Source organism: Prionailurus viverrinus, chromosome B1, assembly GCF_022837055.1.
Source record: "Prionailurus viverrinus isolate Anna chromosome B1, UM_Priviv_1.0, whole genome shotgun sequence".
NCBI lineage: Eukaryota > Metazoa > Chordata > Mammalia > Carnivora > Felidae > Prionailurus > Prionailurus viverrinus.
The window spans coordinates 50309546-50325887 of record NC_062564.1 but is presented as its reverse complement, the minus strand read 5'-3'; the positions used below and the strand labels follow the sequence as shown (position 1 = coordinate 50325887).

Genomic DNA, 16342 nt, shown 5'->3' with positions numbered 1-16342 from the left:
TTATAAAGAGATAAAGACCAAACTAGCAATAGGGAACCAGATGGAGGATGGGGTAAGGATAGCTCTGTCTTAATTAGTAGGACAATTTTTTCTGTAATTCTGATACCTGTCAAAGAATGTACTTATGTAAAGTATAATTACCCGAATTATACTTCCTGGACTTTTTTAGGACAATTACAATTTTAAATAACTTGTGATATTTTCATTGCAGGTTATCTTGTACCATTTCAGACCATGAGTTGTGAAGTTTGGTCTGGAAAATATAATCACCAGACATAAACTTGGAATAAAAAAAAAAAAAAAGCTTGCAGAATAACCACAATTTCTTGGCTCTTGTCCTTATCATTTTTAGAACATGCAGTTTTAAAAAAATCGTCAGTCCCTGTAACATCCTCTGGAGAAAGGGGGAAATTTATCCAGTGACAGAACCAACAGAGCAGCAAATACCTAGAAAGGCAGCCTGACCTACTGTGTCTGTGCGGGGCCAGGCATTGATGCCACATTACCCTGACTTGTGTTGAGCTTGTACTGAAATCAGAAAGAATGTTACTTGTTGAGGGATTAAGAACGTTGATCCTTCCATTTCTGGGCTTTGCTGTTCAAGGCAGGCTTCTCCGGAATGACTTTAAAGGTGGGGGGAAAGGTGTTTTCCTTCTTCCATTTCTTTTCTTCACAGCAGTAGTAGAATTATGAAAGGTGACAGAGTACATCCTATATAAATAATTTTCATTGTGGCATATCTGTCATCCCCACTACATCGAGGAAGACATGAGAAATGTTTGAGGTCAGTGTATTGTCTTGCCTCATCACTCTCCTTGGAATATGCCACTGTGGCTTGTGCCCTTTTCACTTTTGAGGTCTGCTTCCACAGGCAAGAGACTGTTGATTGGTTGGGAGTAGGTGCCCCTCACTCCTGCTTTAGAATCTGCACATCAGGACAGTCACTTGTCCTTTTGAGTCTTGTCTTCTGACAAGGAAGGGCCATAACTCCTTACTGATACTTGCTTGTTAACCCTTCCCAATCATTTCCTCTTTGAGGAAAATCACTTATTTATGGGAGAAAACCTAACCTATAGCACAGTTTGAGAATCCAGATTAGAATTTAATGGACCTCCACAGCGTTAGGCAGTAGTTAGGTGCAGTGGGATAGTAGAGATTTGGAAGTGTCGTGTGGGAGTGGGACAGATAACTATAGCCTGTAAACCTTCTACTTGGAATAACTTTGGTCTCTTCAAAACTGTGTTTGCCTGAAATGGAACTTGGTACTCTGTGAAAAATGATGACCTGAGATTTTTGAGCTTCTGAGGGAAGTGGTACCCAGAGCTGTAAAAGGGAGGAAGCTGCATAGAAAGTTAGCTGAATCTACATGCTATTCTTATGAGAGAAAATGATCAATTCTACTTAATTCACTATATCACTTCTTAGATTTTTTCTATAACTGATTATTGATAAAAGTGATTTTATTTCTTTCAGTATTGCCTGTCAGGGCACCCAACCTTACCATGCAATGTGCTCAAATTCAAATCAACTACTATTATGTTGGACTGTGGACTGGACATGACTTCCACTCTCAATTTCCTTCCTTTGCCACTTGTTCAAAGGTATGTGCTGCTGCATCTGAGACAAAATGAGATTTTGTTTTTCAAAAAATGGTACCGATTAGCATAAAGATTACTAGTACCTTGTGTGTTGTCCTTAGTTTACTTTGTTCCCTAAAAATGTTCTTTATCAGAATCATTTCCTTTGGCTGGGATGATGGAAAGTGTTGTATTGATTTATTGATTGACTTCTTTATTATAACTTCTGAGCTTCTGTAAAATGTTCCTGCAACTGCTCTATGCAAGTGAGGTCATGTATATTTCATCTTTCTTGCTAATTCATATAAGAGCTGATAAATGGTCAGCTGATGAGCCCAAGAATTGAATTTTAGAACCATTTAACTGCCTTTGCAGCGACTTGACATCATAGAGCCTGACATTTCTTTTTGATAGGTATCTATGGATTATATTCATAATTGTCAGCTGTAGATATCATAGAATCATATATGAAGCCAAAGTCCTTGTCTTAAAGCAGATATCTCAAGACTATAGTCACCAGTGTTTACTCTTACTAATGCTTTGTCATGGAAATCGGCTTCCCAGTTTGCTGTTATTTGGAAGCAGCAATTTATAAGAGAAGTGGGTAACTTATATAAGCAAATATACTCCCAGTAATAAAAAGTGGTATCACATAGGAGAGACAGAAAAGCTATCTAAAACAGATTTAAGAGCTTAAAAGCATAGCAGCCTAGGTAAACCATCTAATATACCTCATTCCTGAAGATATCACTGCATGCAATGATTATTCATAATGATAATCTCCTGGACCATCTAGAAAAAGTATAATTAAAAATCCGTCTTTGGGTTTTGTTTTTGTTTTTTTGAGACAAGGAATACCAATAAGGTAAAGGGGACAGAGATAATTCCAGATTACATTTTGTGTAAAGCTGATAAAATTCAGTTATAATCACACCTAAAACTTAGAAATACATTTATTATCCACAGATACTATCTATCTATATATATATTTACAACTGTTTCAGAAATTGTAGGTATCACGTATATTTCTGTACAAAAGTGACTGACAAGTTATTTCATACTAAAATAGCCTGATATTATTGCCTGTTTATCCCCCAAACATTACAGTGTCCATTTGTTTGTTGTTTATTAAGAATCTGCACTGGACTGGAGCAGGGGATACAGATCTAAACAAGACCACTTTCTTTTTCTCGTGGCGCTTACATTGTGTTGGAGAGAAAGTATTCCACAGTTGAAAATTTCATTATACTTGTGTTAAGAGAACAACTATACACTTGTGATAATTACTAAAAAAACAAAATATAAGTACTATGAGAGTTTCCAAGAGGCGGCCTCTATGCACTGCGAAGTCATGAATTATCTAGGTGCTCCAGTCCTGAATTGGGCAATTTTAGCTACATATTTTCCCTTTCGTGTTCACTTTTGTCTTTACCTAATTCTGTGTTCTCACAGCCCTGGCTCAGCATTGGAATCCACTTCTATTCTCTCTTCCCCTTTGTCATTGTTCTTCTCTCAGAGGGAAGTTATACTAGAGGGATGATTGGCAACCCATATGTAGTTCCTTAAAAAAAAAAAGTGTTTTCTGTTGCTCAGGCCGGAAGCCTTAGAGATACAGTTGGCCAAAATAGTATCCCCAGTCCCTCCCTAGACCTTCGTCCTGCTTTATTTTTCTTCATAGCACTTGTCCTTACATTATATATACATATTTAGTTTATATGTTGTCTGTCTTCTCCACTAAAAGTTTTGTAAGGGCTGGGATCTTTTTGTTCACCACTGAATCCCCCTTGCCTAAAATACTTCTTGGCACGTAGTAGCTACTCAGTATAAGATTTGTCCTATGAGTGAATCTTCTCTGGATTCCTGCCCTCTTGAAGTGTGATTTCATTATTCATTATAATCTTTTCTTTATCTTGAACCTTCCCATCTTGATTCAGTTCTTCCCATTTAATTATGCTCAATTACTTCTAACTTAATATTTAAAAAAACCTTTTTTAACCTACTCTCGACTCCACTTTCCGTTTCAGCATTACTAACTCCTCTCCAGTCTATGTGCCCACACCACCTACCAGAACACCTCTCACTAGAATCACAAATGACTTCGTGTCATTAGATGCACGTTTGTCAGTTCTCATCCCCACTTGGCCATTCAGCATTGTTCTCCTCCATCATAATGCATTCATGGTTCTCCTCTTCTCTAACTCTTCCTCTTCTATCTACCTTGGAGATTCATCTTTTTTTGACTGACAATCATATATCAGAATTCTTCGATATCCAGTACTTAGCCATCAGAGTATCCACCAAGGAAATTTCCTAAATGCTCAGGGCTTTGATTACCATCTAAACAATAACCTACAAATGTGTATCTTTAGTTAGTAATCCTCTTCTGAGTTCCAGATTCATAAACCCAAAATGCCTACTGAGTTTCTCTCCTTGGATGTGGCTTTAGAGGTACTTCAAAACTCAGCATGCCCCAAGCTCAGCTCATGAATTGATGGTTCAGAAGAGAAGACCCTCCCAGACCTGGTTATCCCCCATAGTACCCTATCTTAATGACTGGCATCCTGTTCTGAAAGCCAGAAAACTGGGAGTTAACTTAGATATGCCACTATTTCTCATTCCCCGTATCCAGTCTTTCATGAAGCCTTGTTAGTTTTACCTTCTCAAACAGTTTCGAATCCAGTTACTTCTCTTTAAGTTCTGCTGCAGGTGTTATCGTATTTTACAGGCATTACTGCCAAGGCCTCCTCATCAGTGTCTTCAGTTCTGATCTTGCCCTTTTCTGAATCCAGAGCCATTTTTGTGTAACTTTTTCATTTTGAAATCACTTCAGATTTACAGAAAAGTTGCAAGAATAGTACAAATATCTCCCAGTTACTCTTGTTAACATTTTATCATATGTACTTTTATAATTTTCTGTTTATACATATGCATACAACTTTTTCTGACCCATTTGAAAGATACAGACAGGATGCTCCTTTACCACCTAAATACTTGAGGCCTATTTTCTAGGAAAAAGGAAATTATTTTACATAACCACAATACAATTATCAAAATCAGGAAACTCACACTGGCACTATACTAGTATCTAAGCTGTCTACCTTCTTCGTATTTCCCAAGTTACACCAATTCATATTTCAGTATAATGCCTTTTATAGCAAAAAAGAAGAATAACAGTAGTGTTCCAGGATCCAGTGCAGATCACACATTTCATTTAGTTGTTTTGTCTTCAGTCTCCATTAATCTGGAAGAGTTTTGCAGTCTATCTTTATGACCTTGCCATTTTTAGGAGTACGGGCTAATTATTTTATGTAATGTCTTTCAGTTTGGATTTGTCTGATACCTCTGCATGATTAGGTTAGGATTATTTTGATAGAAATACCACACAAGTGGTGGTATACGTTATCAGAATGCACATGATATCAATTTTCTTCAACATTGTCTTGTAGAAATATACATCTAGTCTTGTCTCTCACCTGTTTAAAACGTTTCACTGGTTTTCATCGCTCTTAGGATAAATACCAAGTTCATCTTGGTATATTACGGTTTATGCCTACCCCTCTAGTATCTTACTTTTTATTTCCTTTTAGTTTCAAAGAAATCATATTTCTTGCCCGGGAGCAGTCACACTCATTTTTTCCATCAGTCGTAAAGGCTCTTCTCCCCCAGCCCCATCCTGCTTTCCCTGAGCCTACTTCACAGGAGCTCGTGTTTCAGGTCATTTATGACTTCAGTTTCTATATAAGAAGGACATAAAGATGGTATTCTGGTCGGGTGAGGGGGACAGAGTGTGTGGGCCTCTTCTTGAAGTTTCATTTGAATAACCTTCTATATAAGATGTCCATGCCAAAGGCTGGTGAGAATTACTGGAGGAAAATATGGGTCTTGTCTTTCTCTGTTCCTTCCAACCCTGTCCCTTGGCCCAGTTTCCCCTTGAATCTAGGACTGTCCAGATCTCAGCTCAGTCATCAGACCCAGAGAAGTCTTTTGATGCTGCCTAGACCAGTCCCTCTTTAAGGAATTTTGTACCATCCTGCATCATCATTTTTAGTATCTTCTTCTCTATTTGTGTGATTACTTGTAATGTCTGTCTTCCCTGCTAACTTGGGGACAGGTATGTTTTGTTCACCATCATATCACCAGCATGCCTGACACATAAATATTCATTAATGAATGAGTGAAGATGAACAATACTCCTACAGTACTACACCAAATATTGAAGTTCTTCCCTCCATGTTCCCTTTTTATGGAAACACTTCCTCCACCCTCACCTCCTAACTCCTATTCCCAGCTCTCCCACAACACCACACGCTGTCAAAGGTGCCCTTCCTATGTGAACCTGTAACACTTCTGCTTACCCCATCATGCTTTTATTTTATTCTGTTTAATTGCTGTTTACCATCTCGCTTTACTAAAGAGCAAACTCCTAAAACTCAAGGTTTATTTTGAACTGTCATTACATTACAGTACATTGTTATGTGCACTTTGTATACTTGGCTCAGAGTAAGCTTTTTTTAAATATTATTTGAATGAATGAATGTAGTCATGCCTCTTAGATTATTTTCTGATTATAAAAGTAATACATTTCAAAATAGGCATTTGGAAAAATGAAAAAGTATAAGGGGAAAATGAATTGCATACCATGTTCATTCTAACTTTTGCTATTTTGTTAGGTAACAGATTACTTTTAAATGCCTTGGGTTATTTATTTACTTATGGGAATATTTTACCTAATTTTTATACTTAAAAAAATATTTATTTTGAGAGAGAGAATGAGCGGGGGAGGGTAGAGAGAGAAGGAGAATCCCAAGCAGGCTCTGTGCTGCCAGCACAGGGCCCAACATGAGACCCAATCCCACGATCATGACATGAGCCAAAATCAAGAGTCAGACGCTTAACCGACTGAGCCACCCAGACACCCCGATAATATTTTACTTATTTAAAAAAAAAATTAAATAAACAGGGGAAGGGGATTAAGAGGCACAGACTTCCAGTTATTAAGTAAATAAGTCACAGAGACGAAAAGGACAGTCATTAATATTGTAATGTATGGTAATCTGGTGACTACAGTTCTCATGGTGAGCATTTAGTAATATGTAGAATTGTCAGATCAATATATTGTACACCTAAATCTAATTTAATGCTGTCAGTCAGTAATATAAAATACTGAAAAAGATCTTGTATACATGTTTTTTCTCGACTATAATATTTTTAATGGCATTCTTTTCTAAGAAATTATTAAATAGGGGATGCAAAGATGTGTTAATCTATAATCATAATTTATCTAATATCTTCACCTCTCATATTTTATTAAGGTATATTTCTATGGAGACACTTCTTTTTCCTTGCTTTAAAAAACTTAGGGGGTGCCTGGGTGGCTCAGTCGGTTGAGCGTCCGACTTCGGCTCAGGTCATGATCTCACAGTTTGTGGGTTCGAGCCCCACATCAGGCTCTGTGCTGACTGCTTGCTTAGAGCCTGGAGCCTGCTTCAGTTTCTGTGTCTCCTTCTCTCTCTGCCCCTCCCCCGCTCACGCTTTGTCTCACTCTGTTTCTCAAAAATAAATAAATGTAAAAAAAAATTTTTTTTTAAAAACTTAGGGGCCCCTGGGTGGCTCAATCAGCTGAATGTCCAGCTCTCAATTTCAGCTTAGGTCATGATCCCAGGGTGGTGGGATGGAGCCCTGTGTCAGGCTCCCCGCTGTGTGTGAAGCCTGCTTAAGATTTTTTCTCTCCCTCTCCACTAGTCCCTCCCCCACATTGTGCACATAACTAACTAACTAACTAATACAAATTCTGTAATCATTAACAGCAAAGTCCTAAGTCCCTTCCCTTTTGGTAGCTTAAAGTGTACTGACTCTTTATGATTTAGTCATTAACTGAGTGGAACTAATTAAGTAAATATTTTCATCTCTGTAGTCAGCATCCCTTTGCCATTTGGTGACACGTCTGTGGCCCTTATTTTTGGCACTATTGTTATAACATGGCCATGCTCTTTGAGCAGTCATTCCCATTTACTGGCAATTTCTCAAATCCAGAATAACCACAGGTGTTTTATAGAAGGCTTTGATGTGTAAAAAAAGTATTTAGCAAGAGTTAAAACTATAGGATCTTAGGAGCACCTGGCTGGCTCAGTTGGTAGAGTATGTGACTCTTGATCTTGGGGCTGGCTGTAAGTTCAAGTCCCACGTTGGTAGAGATTACTTAAAAATAAAATCTTAAAAAAAATAAAAAAGGTTGGGGGGGTACCTGGGTGGCTCAGTCACTTATGGGTCTGACTCTTGATTTCAGCTCAGGTCATGATCTGACTGTTCATGAGATCACACCCCATGTCAAACTCTGCGCTGACAGCATGGAGCCTGCTTGGTATTCCCTCTCTCCTCTCACTGTATCTCTCCCCGACTTGTGTTTTTTCTCTCTTGCTCCCTCTCAAAATAATAAACATTAAAAAAAAAAAAAGTACAGTATCTGAAAATTTTACTTTTTAAAAAAGTTATTTTTGGGCTCCTGGGTGGCTCAGTTGGTTGAATGTCTAGTTCTTGATTTCAGCTCAGGTCATGATCCCAGGTTCATGGGATTGAGCCTTGTGTCAGGCTCCATTGTAAGTGTGGAGCCTGCTTAAGGTTCACTCTGTCTCTGTCTCTCTCTCTCTCTGTCTCACTCACTCCCCCTCCCCCTCCCCCTCCCTTCCTCCCTCCACCCCTTTCTGGCTTTTGTACTCTCTTGCTTGCTCTCTTGCTCCCTCTCTCGCTCTCTAAATAAGCAAACAAATTTCTCTGATAAGCAGTGTACCATTCTGATCATTTGTTGAAGACAACTAACTGAATCAGTTATCTGTAATTTGAAGGCTGATTTCTGTGTGTCTGATGGGAAACAAAATGCATGTCCTATGATTCAGTTCACTTTTAAAGGGAAGTGAATATTTACAACCTTCCTTTAGAGAGCTAGCATGCACAGAATGAGAACAGGGTTCACACTGTTTTGTCATTACATTTTTATCTGAATGGTTGGTTTTTTTAATCTGACCTGGCAGTCAATGTATTTTTCAAGAAATAAGTCTATAAGTGAAGACACACGTGACTTTGAAACGAGATGGGAATTAAAGAGCTAATGATAGAATATTTTTCTGTGAGGTTAGTGCAGAAAACTCCCAGAGTTTAAAAAACAAGTTTATCAGGTATAACTTATATGACCCAAACTTACTCTGCTAGTAGTAATTTTCATTCCCAAGTATGAAATCAAAATTCTCACTTTTTGGTAAATCAAAGCAAAATGTAAACAGAATGTAGGCAAAACGTATGTGGGACTTCCTAGTCTTTACATTCTCACAACTTCTCTGTAAGTTTTGAATTACTTCAAAATTAATAGTTATCCCCCAAATTCCTATTGTTTTCTAAAATTAGATGCATGTGTATTTTTATTCAGGCTTTTAGCCTTTCCTAGAAGATTGGAAAATATTCACAATATTTATGTTTCTTATTTTCATTCTCTTTCACCTAATTACAAAGTCAGAATTTGATAAACCTATTTGGCAAGAGGCTAAGGGACTGTATATTAATTTGGTTTCTGATTATAGTCTTTTAGTCCCACACTGTTACCTTGCCCTTAATTTTTACTTTACAGACTAATTTTGTGAGGAGGCGCTAAAATCCTGTTGCCACCCAACTTGTACTCCCAACATGCTTTTCTTCACCTAACACCTTGATCATTAAGTTCTTCTTTTAACCAGCATATTTCTCCCTAAGGTATTTGCATTTTCAGCCTTCAGCATAATTCTGCTAGTCAACTGATAGCACACAGTTAAATCCTGAGATTGCCAGAAGTGCATGATTTCTGAATCTAGACTTTCTTAGTGTATCCTACACGTGAAACGAGCCTCACCTCCTAGAAATTACTCACCTATGCTGTCATTTTGTAACACTCAGGAAAACTAGGTTCGTTTTCCAGATTTGGAAACCCAAGCCACAGGTGCAAAGTGACTAATCCACTTATAAGCAGTGAATGTGGAATGTGGACTTGACCAGAATTCAGGTACTGTATTTTTATTTGCAGTGAATTCAGACTGATAGGCAGCTAAGTGTTCTTGTCAGAGCACCTGACCCCTCTGAGTCTGTTTTCTCATCCACAGTATGATGATCCTGTTTAGCCTTCCCCACAGGCTTGTTGTCAGGCACAAGCAGGGTGAAGTCAGGGGCAGTAATTGGAAAACTGTAAAATGCTCTAGTGTCTCATCTTTCTTTTTTCTCTTTATTATTTTGCATAGGATTCTTTTAATTTTCCCAGTTGAGTGCTAAATTCTTTGGCTTGTTAATGTTCCATCGCCACATAATTCTTAAGCTTGCTACAGTGTGGTTATTTTTCTTTCATCTTTTTGATTAGTATTTTGGGTGGACATTGTTGCCAGTAATTTCAAACTGTTTTTAACTTTATGGAGATGATAACAGTCACCATGAAATCACTGAGGACTGTAATCGATTTAGGATAATTTTATCTTTGTTTTGCAGTCCCAGGCTGTCTAATCTTCCTGGCTGGTCCCTAAAGGATGGAAATGCTTTCTTGGACAAGGTAATGATAACTGAAGTATATCTATACCCAGTGGAAAGCCATCTTGTCACACCAGAGCCACCGTATAGTACTGTGACTGATGGGTTCATTTTTTTCTCAATATATTCTCTCAGAAAAACCCCAAGATCCATGTAGGGTCTTCAGTACTTGGTGATTATTGTCTTTAAGAGCCTTTTAGGGAATCTCAGTGTTCAAATTCAGGTCCAATTTGCTCGTATGTAAAAATCTAAAAACTTCTGCTGCAAATACATTTTATCACCACAGAAAGAAAACTTATTTTTAGAATTGCGATGAGAGTTTCAAAGGTAATACTGATAGAGAGTTCCATCCAATTCATTCTATTTTCAGGCTAGACTGACACCATGACTGGAAAGAGTAAAACTTTAAAAAAAAAAAAAAAAAAAAAGACTTTAAAATCCTCAAGTATGTGAGTTTTAAACTGCTTCTATCCATGCTTAGGGAAGGTGGGGCTTTGAAAAAAGTTTGGTTCTTACTCTTTGGGTGAGGAGAGGCCATGGAAGATTGCAGGAGGGCAGTGTCATCATCTGATCAGATCTCTTGCTGCCTTGTGGGGAACAGACTATGAAGCCAGTGTTTAACTTCCCAGGCAATGTTCTTGGGGGAGTGGGAGAGTAACATGATCTTGGGTGAATTCAAATTGAGGGCCTTCCAAACTATGAACTAGGATCTCACTCCAGCCTTTCCTGGTAGCCTGGAATGGATAACCTTATAGGTATGAAAAGAGAGCACACAACTAGGAATCTAGGATTTGGGGCCCTACTCTGACTTTAATCATGGACTAGCCCTACAGTAAATGACTTAAATAACTTTTTTCTTCAAGGCTATTAAATTTTTGACATTGGATTATCATCACAATAATTCCTTCCTCCGACCAGTTTTTAGGCAGTTAATTTATAAATGAGAGACCAAAGGTACAAAAAATGTTAAAACTATAATCTAGTCACCTTTTCTCCTAAAAAAAAAATCACAGGCAAAGGAGGGTCAAAAACTGTGAAGCTCATCCATGCTGTTCTCAGTCCTCTAAATCATTCTTCCTCTCCCAAGTTTCACAATTGAAAGACTAAAGAAATTTAAAGATCCTCAAAATGACTCATCCGCATAAGGCATTTCCTTCTTGTAATAGGTACTGTTAAATAAAGAGGGGATCTTTTTATTTACAGAATTAATTTCTGTAACTGCACCCCAACCTCCAGTGCAAGGCAAATGCATAATTTGAAACCAGGTTTCCCTCATAGCCAACTATAAAATTATGTGACATTCAGAAATCTGTGCACCTGATTTCAGCCTAACTCTCCTGCTGGCTGTAAATCATTATTCCCTGAGAAAGGCTCAGAAGCATCCCATTACCAGTGCATTGTGAGCGAAAATGACTTGCATGTGTATGTGGGAGCATTTCATTAGAAGGGAGTGGTGAATAAAATACAGGGGCACTGTAAGTGCGTGGAATGCAAATATGCTTCTCCAGGCCAGAAAGCGTCAGAAGAGGCTCTGTCATGTGAGCTAGACATGCCCTGATGTGTAGCATTATGGAGAAGAAGATTACATAGCCACTTTAAGAGCAGTCAGGGCTTTGAAATTTCCCATGATTTGTCTCTAATCATATTTAACCTCATCCTAAGGGAGTTGGGAATCTTCTCCCATTAAACATAATTGTTCATTTGTTTTTAGCTAGCAGGTACATTGTAATTAAGAACTATTTTCAGTCTGTTTTTGGCTTAATGTTTCACTGTTTAAAAGGTAGTCCTATAAAGAGAGGAACCGGAACCAGAGTTTACTGTGGAAGGTAAGGGGAGGAAACCTTCTGTCAAGGTTCTGATATAAGACCTGTAAAATTCAAAAGGAGAATTGCATAGTTAATACCCTAATTTCGGATAAAGATTGAGAATAAAACCATTCAAGCTCCCATGTGTAAAGACACTTGTATATGAATATATAGAAATACATGTTCAATGACTAATGAAAACATGATGGAACAAAATTCTAACAGTATTTTTCTTTTTCTGGAAAGAGCAAACTGTCGAGCAAATTCTCACTTTTACTGGTTTCCTTATAAAGTCACAGAAGACTTTGACCTTGATGAAGCAAAAAATCCTCCACAGATTTCAGTTTCAAGTATAATGTGGGAAGATAGCCACTCGAGTGTCTTTCTGGAGGCATTTGTAGCAGACCCCATAGGTGGCCCCCTCGTGCCTCTTCAGTGTGCTGCTCTGTCATAATTTCAGCTGCCCATACCTGGATGAGTCTGCCGGAGAGTTTTCCCCTGAAGCTGCACAAATGCAGGAGTTACCATGTAAATAAATATCCTAGATCCGTTGCCTCTGAGGAGGGTAACTCCGAGGTGTGTGTTTCACACCATTTCTCAGAGTTCCCCATGGGAAGAAGTCCCAGCTGCCCACAGTGGGGTACAGCTTAGTAACATACCCATGATCAGCCCCCTTCCTTTCCCCTGATCGCCCATCAGGGCGCCCATCCTCCTGCCCTTTTTTCAGCACTTCCGTGTTAGCTTGCACTCACCATTTTCTCAAGGTCTGTTTATGAGGGAATTCAAACTAAGACATATTAAATATGGTAGGGCACAAGCAGAGTAGGGAATTGTACTATATTCTCTTTCTATATAAGTGTACTTTTTTCTTTTGAATAAATACATGTGGTTTATAATCCCAAATGAATTGTGTGCTCCGTGAGGACAAAGGTTACGTTCACAGAGGTGATAGTAGTGGTGGTGGTTTAATCCCTACCCTCTGCGCTTCATCTCCCTCCTTGCTTGCCCCTTGTCCCTCACCCCTCGATCCTTGGTAGGAGGAGAAAAAGCCTCTAAGTCGTTTGTCCTTGGCCAGGACTCCTAACCTGATTGCATGACAAAATCATTAGAGGTGCTTATTATAAATATAGCTTTCAAGGCCTCATATCCAGATTTCTAATCCCTTGATGGAGCCTAGGAATCTTTACTTCCATCAGCGTTCCCAGATGATTCTGATATTGCTGGTATAGGCTATGTAACTATTACTTGGGAAGCACTGCATTGTGATTTAGAAAGCAGCGTATATCCACACATGCTTGAAGAGACATCGAGAAATGCGCATTCAAGCCCCAAGTCAGCCACCAACCAGCGTTTTTTATCCTGCATAAGACACTTAACCTCCCTGAGCCTAAACACGAAAGCAGTTCGCCTGAATAACCTTCCGACTTCCCTCCAACTCTCTAGCAGTCTGATTCTTCATGGAAAGTTTGGTTTGGGGATGAAGTTTCTTTGGTGCTATATCTGTTAGATATCTCTTCCTAGAATTTTTTCCTTTTGGTTTCTTTTAGGAATTAAAAGAGTGCTCAGGTCATGTATTTGTGGATTCTGTGCCTGAATTCTGCTTGCCAGAGGTAAGATGAAAGTGATTCTTATTGTAGAAACAAAGCATATCTTGTCATCTCTCAAAATGGAAGTCAAGAAATAATCTTAAGGGGCTTAGCTTTCTGTTTTCAAAATGAAATGAATCTATTATTCCAGGTACATTATCATGCAACTAAAACATAATCATTTAGGAGCCTTTTATATTATCTGTAAGAAATTTAACTCTCCTTTTTGTATTCCTAGCTCTTTCTATAATCCCCACTGACACTTGTACCAGGGCATAGTTCTGAGCATGATACAGAAATAACTCAAGCCTTTCAGTTTTGTAATTATATCCCTGTGTCTTAGATTAGCCATACTGTTTGTAGTCTTGCTTACAGTGGGTAATTGGGAATTGCTGTTATTCAACCAATACAGTAAACTGTAATATCAAATATTGCTTGAAATTCACAGATTCTGAATTGAGCCACGGATACCTATTCACTTACATATTATCATCACAGTGACACTTGTTTTAAGAGTTTGGGGTCAGTTTTATCATTTTAAAGAAAACAAAGGTCAGTTTCCATTCATTTTAATTTTTTGTTTCCTTGTTTTTATTTATTTTTGAGAGAGAGACAGAGAGGCGAGTGGCAGAGGGTTAGAGAGAGAGGGACAGAGAACCCGAAGGAGGCTCCAGGCTCCAAGCTGTCAGCACAGAGCCCAACACGTGACTCAAACTGAGGAACCATGAGATCATGACCTGAGCCGAAGTCGGACACTTAACCAACTGAGCCACCCAGGCGTGCCCCTGCCCCATTCACTTTAAATGCAGCTAAGTGATCTCAGTTGACAGAGTCCTGATCTCTAGAGCAGTCTAGATGGCATTCTCAACAGACAAAGTATAGGGAGGCCAGTAACTAGTCCCAGGTTCCTAAGGAAATCAGTGAGAAGCTACCATCCTGTTCTTTCCATGTGCCCAGTGGATTATGGTGCCTCTAGAAAATACTGTCACAATTCAGTGCCAGAAGAAAATTTGAAGTACTATTTCCCTTATTTTTGTACTCTTTCTCCGTCTCTTTCCATTTTAACACCTTCTTTGATATTCTGTAGATAAACTTGTTTTCTCTCGTTGAAGTATGTGTATGTGCCCTTTTGGAGTTGTGGAGCAAGATTGGTAACTGAAGGTGGCAGACAAGGGAACAAGTTTGAGATAAAGTAGTAAGAGAAACAGTGAAGGTAAAGAGTTGCCAAGAATCCTGAGCTCTTCCTAACTGCTATTCAAATCTTTTGTCACCTTCATTTGTCATTTAGGAATTGGTGGGGCAGGTCCCCATCTGTTCAAAGATTCCTAATCCCAGGTGCTGCATTTATTTTCAGCTTGCTACATATGGCACTGACTGCAGCAACCTTCAGTTTATGGACCACAGTGTAGAATTTATGAATTGGTGTTCTGATGACTTTCAGACCTGCTCCATGGAGTACTAATCAATTAGAAATTGGAATTAAACAATTCGTATTTTGGGCACCTGGTTGGCTCAGTCGGTTAAGCGTCCGACTTCAGCCAGGTCACGATCTCGCGGTCCGTGAGTTCGAACCCCGCGTCAGGCTCTGTGCTGATAGCTCAGAGGCTGGACCTGCTTTGGATTCTGTGTCTCCCTCTCTCTCTGCCCCTCCCCTGCTCATGCTCTGTCTCTCTCATTTAAATGTTTTAAATAAACATTTTTAAAAAATTACTATTTCACAGTTCACCTTTTGCTTGGCTAAAGGATTATTGATATATTTAGGCTTCTAGAGCTATGTAAGTTTTTTCAGCTTGTATTGTCTTGTAGTTTGTGTCAAGTTAGTAATAGTCACTATTTTAAGGTAGAGGCAGGGCATTGTATGATTGGGAGAAAATAGGAGAGTCACAGAATCAGGACAGATATACTTATTCCAGTGCAGTCTTCAGAAACTTATAGGTGAGCTAATCCCAGTCTTCCTGGAATTTAAAATCTAGTGCAACTACCTTAAATATTTTTGTATCTGCCTAAGTCCACACTGTAGACTGAGTATAAAGTCTAGGGCAATATAGTAAGAAACCAATAAATTATGAGTGTTTGACCCAATTCATGGTCTATAGAACCCAAATGTCTATATACAACAAGTTTAAAATTAAAATAATCTTTATTGGATTTTGAGTGAAAGAATGTAAACAAAAACATAAATGCGAGTATATAAACATGGTTTGGATGTTAAATTTATTTCTCAGGAAAAATGCTTATGTAGGCACCCCTGATATATATACAGACAGAATATATATGTATACATATATTTTTTTCTTCTAGCTGTCCTTACCAAATTTCTAATCATTCTAGACTCTGTGGGCTGACTCTTACATATTAAAGAGAAATTTCAAACTCACCCAGTTTCTCTGTGCAAGAGGGAAAGGAGATGCTTTTGAGCTTTCTTGTTGTTTCAACCGTTGTTTTCTTGTTTTCTAAAGTTTTTTTTTTTAAGTTTATTTATTTATTTGGGGGGGGGGCGGTGGTGGGGAAGGGCAGAGAGAAAGGGAGAGAAAGAATCCCAAGCAGGCTCCACAGTGCCAGCACAGAGCCTGACACAGGGCTCAATCCCACAAACTGTGAGATCATGACCTGAACCGAAATCAAGAGTCAGACACTTAACTGATTGAGCCACCCAGGCATTCCCTTGTTTTCTTCTGGATCTGTCACTCTGCGATTATGTCTTAATTTTCTTATTTGTTTAAGAATGGTTCTAGAGAGGTAGTAGGGAATAGAACTATTGGAATGTTACATGACCCTTCCTTATGAGGATATTGTCCTGGAAGTGCAATGCACACATGGAGTTAAGGGTGGTGTA

At 38.6% G+C, this 16342-nt stretch overlaps 1 protein-coding gene across 3 annotated transcripts in view; it reads left to right on the top strand.

Annotated features, from left to right (window-relative positions):
- INTS9 (integrator complex subunit 9) overlaps positions 1-16342 on the top strand; it is a 101217-nt gene that overhangs the window by 29525 nt on the left and 55350 nt on the right. For all 3 annotated transcript variants that reach the window (XR_007151414.1, XM_047854898.1, XM_047854897.1), the window contains exons 2-4: positions 1474-1601; positions 10077-10137; positions 13468-13530. Coding sequence is in view for 2 of the 3 variants with exons in the window: in XM_047854898.1 (XP_047710854.1) it covers positions 1474-1601; positions 10077-10137; positions 13468-13530 (252 nt within the window). In the remaining variant the exon portion in view is untranslated. The remainder of the gene's footprint in view (positions 1-1473; positions 1602-10076; positions 10138-13467; positions 13531-16342) is intronic.